General features: G+C 38.8%; 1 protein-coding gene across 2 annotated transcripts; it reads left to right on the plus strand.

Moving 5' to 3' along the window:
• Positions 1 to 91: 91 nt before the first annotated feature.
• MITD1 (microtubule interacting and trafficking domain containing 1) lies at positions 92 to 10700 on the plus strand. Of its 2 annotated transcripts, XM_067704204.1 has the most exons (8): positions 172 to 310; positions 2830 to 2881; positions 6363 to 6464; positions 8087 to 8223; positions 8307 to 8393; positions 9445 to 9560; positions 10311 to 10371; positions 10473 to 10700. In XM_067704204.1, exons 3-8 carry the CDS (start codon positions 6416 to 6418, stop codon positions 10566 to 10568), a joined length of 546 nt encoding a protein of 181 aa, XP_067560305.1. In that variant the 5' UTR covers positions 172 to 310; positions 2830 to 2881; positions 6363 to 6415; the 3' UTR covers positions 10569 to 10700. The 2 variants fall into 2 exon arrangements, with proteins under 2 accessions (XP_067560304.1, XP_067560305.1); XM_067704203.1 differs by lacking the exon at positions 2830 to 2881 and having other exon boundaries at positions 92 to 310.
• Positions 10701 to 12021: the final 1321 nt, after the last annotated feature.

Genomic DNA, 12021 nt, shown 5'->3' on the forward strand with positions numbered 1-12021 from the left:
AGTGCACACACCCTGGCATTTTAGTTCCGGCCGAGTCCCTCCCACTCAAGCATCATAAAAAGAGAGCGCAGGCGCATTGGAGTCACGTGACCGCTCCAGGCAGCGCTGCAGACCCTACAGCCTAGGGGCAGGTTGGGGCGGAAGGGAGTTGCTGGCATTATGGCGGGGTCTCTCCAGGGCCAGGACTCTGGAAGCACAGCTGCAGTCACTGTGATAAAGCGGGCGTTGGAACTAGAGTCCGAGTCCCGGTACCCGCAGGCTCTGGTGTGTTACCAGGAGGGAATTGATATGCTCCTGCAGGTTCTGAAAGGTGAGCAGTGAGCCGGGGAGGGAGGACTAGAGGAAAAGGAGCTGCAATCTGCTGTGTCTGGGCGGGAGTGAAAGATTAAAACGCTTACTGTGCACAGCGAGAAAGCCTTAAAATACAGAACGTAGGGTAGTCTACAGGACAGGTGGACTGATTTCTTTGATATCTTTAGTAGATTAATGTTGTCAATAAAAGAGGGATTACTATCCTAGAATTTTAAGAGACATAACCAAATGTAATAGATAAGCCTTGAAAGGACTTGGGTTTGAATGAACTGTAAAAGACGTTTTGGGATCAAGTTGGAAAGGTTGAATATGGATTGGGTAGCATTAAAATTAACTTTGTTAGGCAGTATGGTATTTTTCGAAATCTGTTCTTAATTTTAGAGATGAAGCCTGAAGAAGTGTTTGGAGAAGAATTGTCATGATGTCTGAATTTGATTTTACTTTAAAAGAAAGTTGAAGCAAATATGGCAAAATGCTAACAATTTTTAAATCTAGGTGGTGGGTAATAAGGGTGTTCGTTACACCCTTTTCCTTACTTTTCTCATTAAACATTTTAATTAAAATTTTTTTTTTTTTTTTTTTTTTTTGGCCGTGACCCGCAGCATGTGGGATCTTAGTTCCCGGACCAGGGATCTAACCCGCGCTCCTGTATTGGAAGCGCGGGGTCTTAACTACTGGACCGCCAGGGAAGTCCCTTCATTAAAAGTTTAAAAATATATATATATTTTTAAATTAGAAATGGGTATACTGACATTCGGTGTGAGAAATGTATAGGATTGTGAGAGGAGACAGTTAAGACTTTCTGTTACATGGTTATTCAATGTTGAGAGGTACACAGATAACCCTTAACACCCAGTACAATCCCTGGTAGGTAGTAAACACCTAGTAATTATGTATTAAGTTGACTTAAGACCAGCCCCTGCTCCCCAGCCCCTGGGGCTCTTAGTCTGGCCTCAGATCTCCTCTCTGTGCTTTTTAGCCTGAGTGTTTCTGATTTGTTTCAGAAGCTTTGAGATAGTAGAGGCTGCTTTTCAATGTTCAGCACTTTTCTTAGAATGGTAAAACTCTACCTTGGGCAGGGACCATATGATGATGATGATGACGGTGATGATGGTGATGATAATGAGAGTAACATCATTTGTAAGTGCTGAGTGCCAGGCAGTGTGCAGAGCACGTTAAAAGCATGATCTCAATTCATTCTTACAATTGCCTTATGAAGTAGGTGATGTTATCCTCATTTTACAGCATAAAAAATAAAGTTTGCTTTCCAGTTCTGCCACAATTGGTAGAGTCACAGCTGAAACCCAAGGCTTTAAAGACTCTACTATACTGACTCTCAGAAAGAGAGATGGTGTACATTGTTCGACTCTGAAGCAGCAGCATCACAGCAGTTCTGCTCCTCTGTGCTCCACTGATCCTGTGGGGCTTAGAGAGACAGTGACGTGATCTTGCAGGTTAAGATGTAAATGCAAATAACTCTAATACAGGGAAGAAGTGCCAGGAGCCATAATGACAAGTGCAGCGAGGATTTAAACAGTTAACAGTCATTGGGGGATGGAAAGGTGTGGGTGGCTTTTGATAGGGGTTTTGGAGGGATGAGTAGAATTTCAGAAATTCAGCTGAAAGTTTTCCAATTCTGTCTGTACTGTTTTACCAAACAAGTGGCATAGGTCTGTAGAGAAAGAGTGAGAAGTAAAGATTAAAGGTAGACTGGGGCTTGGAGCACACTGCAGATGGCCTTGGCTGCCAGGAGATTTTAACTCATTCCATTGACAAGGAGAAACGATTTAAAGTTTTTACAAAGGAGTGACGTAATTAAAGTTGCATTTCAGGGCTCGGCTCTCTGAGGAATATGCTTTTCTCCCAAATATTTGCATGACCTACTCCCGCTCCTCTTCCAGGTCTTTACACAAATATCACCTTATTTGTGAGGACATTCTCTGACCCCCAGTGTAAAATTACAACCCCCATCCCAGGACTCCCTTATCCTTCTTCCTTGCTTTATTTTATTTAATAGCACTTACCACAATCTAACATACATGTTTTACCAATTTATTTATTTATTTTAAAGCCATTCATCTGTCAGTGAACACTTAGATTGCTTCTACCTTTTGACTATTGCGAATTTCCCATTGCTTATTTATTTATTTGGCTGCGTTGGGTCTTTGCTACTGCGCATGGGCTTTCTCTAGTTGCGACGAGCAGGGGCTACTCTTTGTTACAGTGCGCGGGCTTCTCATTGCGGTGGCTTCTCTTGTTGTGGAGCACGGCCTCTAGGCACGTGGGCTTCAGTAGTTGTGGCACGCAGGCTCAGTAGTTGTGCCTCACGGGCTCTAGAGCGCAGGCTCGGTAGTTGTGGCGCATGGGCTTAGTTGCTCTGTGGCATGTGGGATCTTCTCGGGCCAGGGATTGAACCCATGTCCCCCTGCATGGCAGGCCCCCCTGCATCCCATGTGCCACCAGGGAAGTCCTACCAATTTATTTTTATTGTTGTCTTTCCTCTCATTTGAATGATAGGGGAGGACTTAACTGCTACGTCTCCAGTGCTTAGAACAATGCCTGGCATGTGGTAAGTTCTCAGTAAATATTTCTTGAATAAATGAGTGAATATGGCAAGAGCGTAGGAGAGACATTAACCTGAAGATACTGAAGTCAGGCAGACCAACCAAGGAGCTCCTGCAGAAGTCAAGATGAGAGGTGATAAGGGCCTGAATGAACCAGGGGGGCAACACCAGTATTAGGAAAGGGAGGGGACAGTCTGGACATTGAATTACCGGCACTGGCACGTGATTAGATGTTGGAATGGGAATTGAAGATGGCTGTATGATTTCAAGCCTGGAAAACCAAGGCATGTTTGAAGAATGGGTCTATAGTATCAAACTCTGATCAAGGATGATGATTAAGAAAGGAGTACTATATTTGTAGAGGACAGGGAAAATAGAGTATATTTATAGGCAGGAGCAAAGTAACAGTAGAGCTTAAGAAAAGAGATGTTAGATAAAATGTTCTAAAGGAAGCTGAGAGGGAGGTATATGGAAAAAATTATGTAGATGATAATCATATTGACATTTATTGAGTATTTCCTACATGCAGGTCTCTTTCATAATTAATCATCTCCACAACTCTCTAAGGTACTGTTACTCTTTCTGTGCTACAGATGAGGTTGCAGAGAGGTTGAATAACTGGCCAAGGTCACATAGGCAAAAGTGACAAAGCAAGTTTTGAACTAGAACAGCCTGACTCCAGATGCTTTGCTGTTAACCACTTTTCATACTGCCTCTTTGTAAAGAGTCCGTAAAATGCTGAATCCTGACGAAAAGTTCAAAGTTTTTGAGTTTAGAGGAACATATATCAACGTAGTGGAAGAGTATGAGTTCTCATATCACCTTAGGACAAAAAACAGGATTCTCCACAAGAGATTTATGGATGATATATGGGTATATTAGGATTTTCTTATGCTACTGTAGTATAGGCATGAGAAAGTGGGGATCTAAATGATATTAATTTTGGCAGTAGAAGAACTTGAAAGGGAAGGATTTCAGTAATTATATGGATATCAACAAAGGGTTGGAAACAACTTAAATGCCCCTGGGTAGGAGAGTGGTTGCATAAACCATGGTACAGCCAAACAATGGAGTACTATACTGCTGTAAAGAGGGTTGAGCAGAATCTTTGTGAAGTGATATGGAGTGATTCCCAGGATATATTGTTTAGTGAAAAGGACGAAGAGTAGCTATAGTATGGTAACCTGCATGTAAAAACAAAGATATAAGAAGATTTTCATGTGTCTCCTCATTTGTTGAAAAGAAACACAGGAAGGATAAAACCAGAAACTAATGAAATTAATTACTTAATATGCGGTGGGTGGGAAAGAGGTGGGAAGAAAGGAGAAATGGGAGTAGGGTAGCAGGATGAGGAGGGAGTGAATAACTTCTCTAAGTTATTCAGTTGTTATACATAAGGGAGAGTGAAAGAAATAGGTAACCTAAGCATCTTTGGAAAATAGTATTTTGGCTGTATTCTGTAAAGTTAAAGACAAAGTGAACAGTATACAAACATGGTATTATTTTAATTGGTAAATTATTTTCTCACAATGGTATGGGTTAGGAATTCTCAAACTATTTTATGTCTATACTAGGCTTGAACAAGCCAGTAAATATATTGTGGATAATAAAAGAAGTTACAGGTAAGGAAAGGAGGAAGGCTAGAATGAACCCTATGGGATCAAAGTAATCAGCATGAATTCATGGTTTTTAATATAGATACAGATGGACAGACATAGAAATGGAGTTGTATGTGTGTGTTAGTAAACCTCCACGTACTTTCTACCTGCATTGACGGAAAGGGTCTAGAGGTAGTGTTAAGACTCCCTGAGTAGCAGTGAGCACAGTTAGTACCCAAAATATGATTTCTTGATACCATTCTCCAATAAAAGGAATCAGGTCTCCTTGGAGAAATGGTTGATTCCAGGGCTGGGGCAAGGAAAATAAAACATTTTGCACCAAAAAGTAAGGAAGTGCTCAAAAAATGATGGGTTATGTCAAAAGGACAAAGGAGCCAACATGATGGAACTCTTAAAGCCAACACTGATAAAATTTGAGCAAGAAAAGATTGATAGTATTGGATTACAACCCATAGAATAAAAGATATATCCATGAGTCCATATTGATATAAATCAATAGTTGAATAAGTAAGTAGATGGGAGAGCAGAGACAGCTCTTCCTTACAGTGGAATTCCAATTAATAAATTAAAGAGGAATGATGGGAATAGAAAATCACCATTTGGCAAACACTGCAGTAATAATCATTGCAGGCAAAGACCATCAACGGATGCTAAAATTAGCGGATGAAGAGTGGAGAGAGACAGGATATCTTCCCACGAGATAGCGATTCCATACAAAAGAGAAAATAGTGATTTTTGCAGTGGAGAAATCTGTGAACTCCACCTTAACCAAGTGACCAAAGTCAGCGTCACCAGGAATAAGACACATCAACATCGTGTACCCACTGAGAAGGGCGCAACACTTCTGTGATTTTCTTGCTAAAAAAATGCATAACCTCAGTCTGTCTAATCATGAGAAAACACGACAGCCCCAAATGAGAGACATTCTACAAAATAACTGACCATGTACTCTTCCTAAATGTCAAGGTCATAAAAGGCAGAGACACACTAAAGGAACTGTTACAGATTGTAGGAGGCTAAAGAGACATAACAACCACATGGTATGTGGGATCCTGGACCAGAAAACGAACTTTCCCACTAACTTTCTTTAGGTTTGTAGATGAGCTAATAGTGTCGTGTCAATGTTAAGTTACTTACTCTGATAATTGTACCATGGTTGTGTGATATGTTAATACTAGGGGCATCTGGGTTAAGGGATTCTGTGCCATTTTTGTAGCTTTTCCATAAATATATAGTTAATTCAAAATAAAATGTTTTAAAACTCAGGGTTTAAAAATAAAATTATAATGGAAAATAAAAGCAGTATTAAAAGGGAGGAAGGAAGGAAGGAGCCAGGAATTGATTTGGTGACTGATTGGGGGTGGGGCTTGGAGTAAGACTTTATTGATAATGTATATTCAAAAATACCTTCCATTTTTGGGGTGGCTGGGAAAATGATTCAGCATAAACCATAAAGGGGAAGTCTGGAACAGACGCTGGTTTTGTGGAAGAAAGATAGATAGATATGGTTTGCTCTCTTTTGATTATGCTTAGATTTCAAACTTATGGGTAATTAGGACAAAATAGTGCTCAGACTCAGCGACATCTAATAAGCCACCTTTGTTTCCTCACCAGGGTTGAAGTCTCAGCAGTGAGACATGGTGTCTGAGTCCCCACTCCTAAATAAAGCTGCTTCAAGTGCTTAGTGAAAAAAATGAAGGCCCTGCATGATCAAGCTAAATTTGGGCCTATTATTTGTGCATTTTAGGACCAAGACAGACCATGCCAAAGAACAGGAAAGCCGTGGAAAACTTGGGAAATACTGCTTGTACCAAATAGGAAGCCTGTTTTGAAACTTGAAAGTGTATTTTTTATTTTTAATTTGTAGGCACCAAAGATGTAACAAAGAAATGTAATCTCAGAAAAAGAATTTCTGACTACATGGATAGAGCAGAAAACATAAAGAAATACTTGGATCAAGAAAAAGAAGGTAAAGAGGCTGTTTTGGAGAGTATGTGTATGTGCTCTTGTGATAAAGCCCATTTCACCCAGTGTTTCTGGCTATGCCCTTTGGAGCTTGCAGGTCTACTCTGCATTTCCATTCGTCTGTACACAAGCTGTTCTTAACCTTTTTCTTCCCTGGTGGGGGGAAGGTGGGGCTCAGATACCCTCCTGAGAATCTGAGGACAGCTCGACGTACTGCAGAACTTTGCATGCCATTTTAAGGAGTTCATAGATCCCCGTGAAGCTTACGTGTAGACTCCAGTTTAAATAATACTACAGAGGAATACTGAATATAAATCCTGTATTTTATTTGTATTTCCCTTTATAAAATGACCGAAATATTAAAGTAGCTCAAGAAACTCCTGGGACTTCTTTGAGATTTTCGTTGTGAGTCAAAACGTTTCAGGAGTTAGGTATTCCTAAGGATTAGAGGTGCAGGAGGTATGGTTCCCTATTTATAACTGGTTCTCTACTCATGAGGATCCAGTTTACAAACATATAGAAACAAATGGCCATTGCCACCTGAAGTGCACGGCTGCTGCTTTCTACAGTCAGTGGAACTACTGCCCTCAAAAAACCCAGTGCCCCCGGCCCTCAGCTGCTCTTTACTCCAGCCCTCTCCCCACCTCTTCCTGGTATTCTGTACTAGCGCACACCCTGACTACCCCCCCATTGAGGACCTCTGTTGAGTGGGAATAAAATTGTTTCCTTCACCCCAAATTGAAATCCACAATGCAATTTCCCTGTAAAACTTGGATGAAATATAGTACCATCAGCATTGTGGTTTGAATACTGTGGGTTAAATTAACCTGTGTGGCTAGCTTGGCTTGAAAACCGATGCACGGTTGGTAACGTTCTATCTTTGGAAATATTAGGAACAGAATCCAAACTACTGGTTTTCAAACAAGGTTTTAAAAGTGCAACCACCATATAAATTAGGAACTACCATTAAGGGTCATATTTTTTAAAAAAACGTAAAGGTCTTCGATAACTTATTCAATAATTAGCCATTTTGGATAAACACAAACAATGGAACTACCCTGCTGACGCTGTGGCATTCTAGGCTTTGGCTTGGGTTATTAAGAAGTACTATAAATTTCTGCTTAACACAGTCTCTACAAGTTCTAAGAAAGACTCCTAGACTCCATATTATTTTGCATTTATATATTTAATACTTCAGCTATTCAGCTGCAAGACATAAAAAGACTTAAATCTGAAGAGAAGGACCAGATGGCCACTGACTCATAGCTTGTGGTTCTACTCATGGTGGCAGGAATATTAGATATCTTTATACATATGGTTCCCTCTTGAATAAACTGCCTGGTCTATAGGATTTAGTTCAAGAACCTGTTCCAAGAAATCTCTGGACTTTGCCACTTGCGCGGCCTCCATGAAGGCAAAAAATCCCACATGGAATTTACCTTTGCGGGTGTAGCATCTTGCAATGTGCCTGGCATAGAGTAGGCATTCAAAAATGTTTGCTGACTGCACAAGTTAAAAAAAAATTAACTTGTATCTGATGCTGATTTATTACTGGATGCAAATATAGTATGTATAAAAAGAAAGGAAGTAGTCCCTGGTTTTATTATGGAAGCTTGTGTTTTGTAGCTGGAAAATATCACAAGCAAATTAAAATAGAAGAGAACGCAACAGGTTTCAGTTATGAGTCACTTTTTCAAGAATACCTGAATGAAACAGTTACGGAAGTTTGGATAGAAGATCCATACATTAGACACACTCATCAGGTAGGTGAAATGTACTCCCGTACGATGAAACGTTATTGTTTTAAATATACGAGTTAGTAATAACGCCTCCTAATGTCTTTCAGCTGTATAACTTCCTTCGATTTTGTGAGATGCTGGTTAAGAGACCATGTAAGATAAAAACTATTCATCTCCTCACCTCTCTGGATGAAGTAGGTATCTGAAGGCATTTACTGTCTCTTAATATCATGAACTTTACTCAGTGTAAAGGGTGTAGTTCGAGGCAAACCTGGACGTCATGCTTCAGCTAGAGCTGTTTCACTGGGAATGAACTTATTCTCTAACAACCGGCATAAAACACCTTGGGAAAAATGCTGTTGATTTCAGTATGTCATATCTTGTATTTGGCCACTTTGCTAAACTCTCTTGTTCAAGTAGTTTCTCAGTTTCTTGGATATTCTATGAGGCAATCACACTGTCTGCATTATTGACAATTTCTGTCATCTTGATTTTGATTTAAATAGGAATGCTTCTAAAGAATTCATATTTCTAGGATTAATTTGAGAAGAAGGAAGCCCCATCTGAATAACGAAACAGCACCATTAAAATACATTTTATTTATTCTTTAATTGAATATAGGTTTATTCACTTTCACTTCCTTTTACAGAAAAACTAAAGATATCTGGGTTTATTAGTAAACGAGTCCTGTGCCATGCTGAGAAATTTACTATGAAAAAACATGCATCTCTAGAAATTATAAAAAATATTTACAGGGCGCTTCCCTGGTGGCGCAGTGGTTGAGAGTCCGCCTGCCTATGCAGGGGACACGGGTTCGTGCCCCGGTCCGGGAAGATCCCACATGCCGCGGAGCGGCTGGGCCCGTGAGCCATGGCCGCTGAGCCTGTGCGTCCGGAGCCTGTGCTCCGCAATGGGAGAGACCAAAACAGTGAGAGGCCCGCGTACCGCAAAAAAAAAAATATTTACAGATTTGCCAAGCCACAGAATGCTAAGGTAATAAAATACATTTTAGCAGATAGGACAGAGTTGTGTTATGTTCACGTTAGAGAAAAAAACAATTATTTTGATAAAAACAGTTGCTCTTAAACTACTTCATCTTCTTCGGTTGCTTGTTTGCAATAATGGACAATGAAACTAGTATAGAATCTTTTCATTTTAATTCACCTATGATACACATTGCATAGTTTAGGAATAATTTAAAATATTAGTAACTGAGGCAAAAAGTTGTATTTTTCCTATTAACAGGGCAGTGGGAAAGAACAGCAAAGTAGTGGCCTGGAAGAAATAAGAGAGTCACTCAGGAATCATGGAGTGCAGTTGGAATTAGAATACTCTTCTGTGATACATGACCGGGAAATTAGGTTAGTTTATGGTAATATTTTAATTTTTATGCAGTTGAAAAATACTTATGTTTATTTCTCATAATAAGTTATATATAATTACAAATAATATTCAATTTAAATATTAAAGATTTAAATAAAGCTCAGTTTTCATATCTTTTCACTTTTGAAGAAAAAAAAATCTGGCTTATTTTGTCCTGTATGTGAGTTTCCTATTTCCTAATGGAATAAAATTTACATGTTCTGTGTCATGTGAGAAGAGGAAGTACTTTTCTGTCATTCAGCTATACACAGTGTTATGGCATTGGGATAATTTCCTTTTCTAGTGATACTAATATTTATTTAATGTGGTTTTACTTCTCATGGTCTTTTAAATATTCTAGTAGACATGACAGGACGTTGTGTCATGCCTGCCAGGGCTCCCCCTGCTTATGTCCCCCACCTCAAGGCAGGGAAACCCCTGAAACATCACCACAGTCTGCCTGAGTACACTTGGAAGCCACTTCTTAGCAGAACTGGGAAGCTTTATCAGTAAGGTGAAATTCAGGAGGAAGGTTTAATTGAATTGTTAAACTCTTTATCAGCTAATGGATGTTTTGTTTCACTGTAGACACAGCCCATAGGTAAACCCAGGTTTGGTTCAACTCTTGCCACTGGAGGAAGTGATTTTATTTGTTAGGGGGAAATTTAGCTGACACTTAATACATTATAGCTTTGGTCATTGTCTGACTTAAATGTCTGGAATGTAATATTATATACTAATTTCAATAGGTTCAACAATGGATGGATGATTAAGATCGGAAGGGGACTTGATTATTTTAAGAAACCACAGGTAGGATATAGTCTTATGAGTGACTGTGTAGCACTCTTTTTATTTTAATAAAATGGCTTTGGTCCTTTTTGTTAAAAAAATTTCTTTTCTTCTCTTCTTAGAGTCGTTTTTCTCTTGGATATTGTGATTTTGATTTAAGACCATGTCATGAAACAACAGTGGACATTTTTCATAATAAGCACACACAAAAAATATGATGGGTAGTAGCTTAATTTACACTATATGTTTCTATTTTAAATGAATATTGGATTTTTCTTTTTTTTTTTTACTTTGGACAGATCATTCCTATAACGTAAGAGTTTAACAATAAACTTTTACATTTCTACTAATTTATGGATTCATTGTTCAGTTGTGTGACCAATCCTAAGTATTTTTATAAATACATTGCTCAGTAGAGTTATAGTGTTTCAAGTCATATGGTTAATTTAAACATTTTACCAGATTTTCTCTATTTGACTGTTGGAGAGTGAATCAACACGTAATGAGCACCTATTAAGAAGATGAATTGGATGCTTTAATCTTGCCCCTGGGAATGTAGGGTCCAGCAAGAAAAATCATGAATTAGAGTACTCTTAAGAGACAGATGGGCTTGTGGGTCTAACAACCAGAAAAAAATAACCACCGATAATTTTGTTACAATTAAGTGTCTTTAGCAGACATTTACCTATTTACATTTACATATATATATATATATATATATATAAAAATGTTTGGGCATAAGAATGGACAAATAAGTCACTGGGACAGAATAAGGAATCCAGAAACACACCTGAGAGAAAGTGGATGTGTGTATGGGCACTTAATAGATAATAAAGGTCTTTCAAATTAGTGGGAAACAAGTAGACTGCCAATAAAAGTTTGCAAAAGGTAACATTAGATCTCTACCTTATGCCACATAGAGAAATTATTCTAAATGGGTTAAAGAGCTAATGAAATGAAATATTCACTTTTTTTTTAAACTCCACTGAATGTACTAAGCATAACACAAAACCCAGGAATTATCAAGGAAAGTAAAGAGCACATGATCATATAAATATTTAAAACTTGAATAAAGGGAACCATAAAAAAGTTAAAAACATATGAGATCAAATTTACAACATATAGGAAAAGGGTTAATAGTCCTAACATACAAGGAAGATTGCCACATGTTCAGCAAGTTTGACCTGACCAAGGATTTGGTCCTTTAAGCAATCTCTCTCTACTGGGTTGTTCCTGCGGTACATACATTCCCATCCAGATACACCCTGTTTCTTTGTTCTTCATGAACAAATTTCTTGGAGTTCTCTATACAGTTTTTTCCCCTTTCCTCACCACCTATTCACATTTCAATTCACTTCTATCCGGCTACCCAGTCACTCCACTGAAATTGTTCTTATCAAGGTCAGCAGTGACCTCCATACCACCATATCCAATGGACACTTTTTAACCCTCGTGTTACTTGTTTCAGGAGTATTAGACCTAGCTGGCCACTCCCTTTTTTTTTTGTAATCTTTTTTTATCATTGTGTTCTGAATTCACAGCATTTTAAAATTTATTTTTATTTCATTTTGTTTTTTTTTGGCTGCATTGGGTCTTCGTTGCTGCACACGGGCTTTCTTTAGTTACGGCGAGCGGGGGCTACTCTTTGTTGTGGCGAGCGGGCTTCTCATT

The sequence above is a fragment of the Pseudorca crassidens genome, chromosome 14 (assembly GCF_039906515.1).
Source record: "Pseudorca crassidens isolate mPseCra1 chromosome 14, mPseCra1.hap1, whole genome shotgun sequence".
NCBI lineage: Eukaryota > Metazoa > Chordata > Mammalia > Artiodactyla > Delphinidae > Pseudorca > Pseudorca crassidens.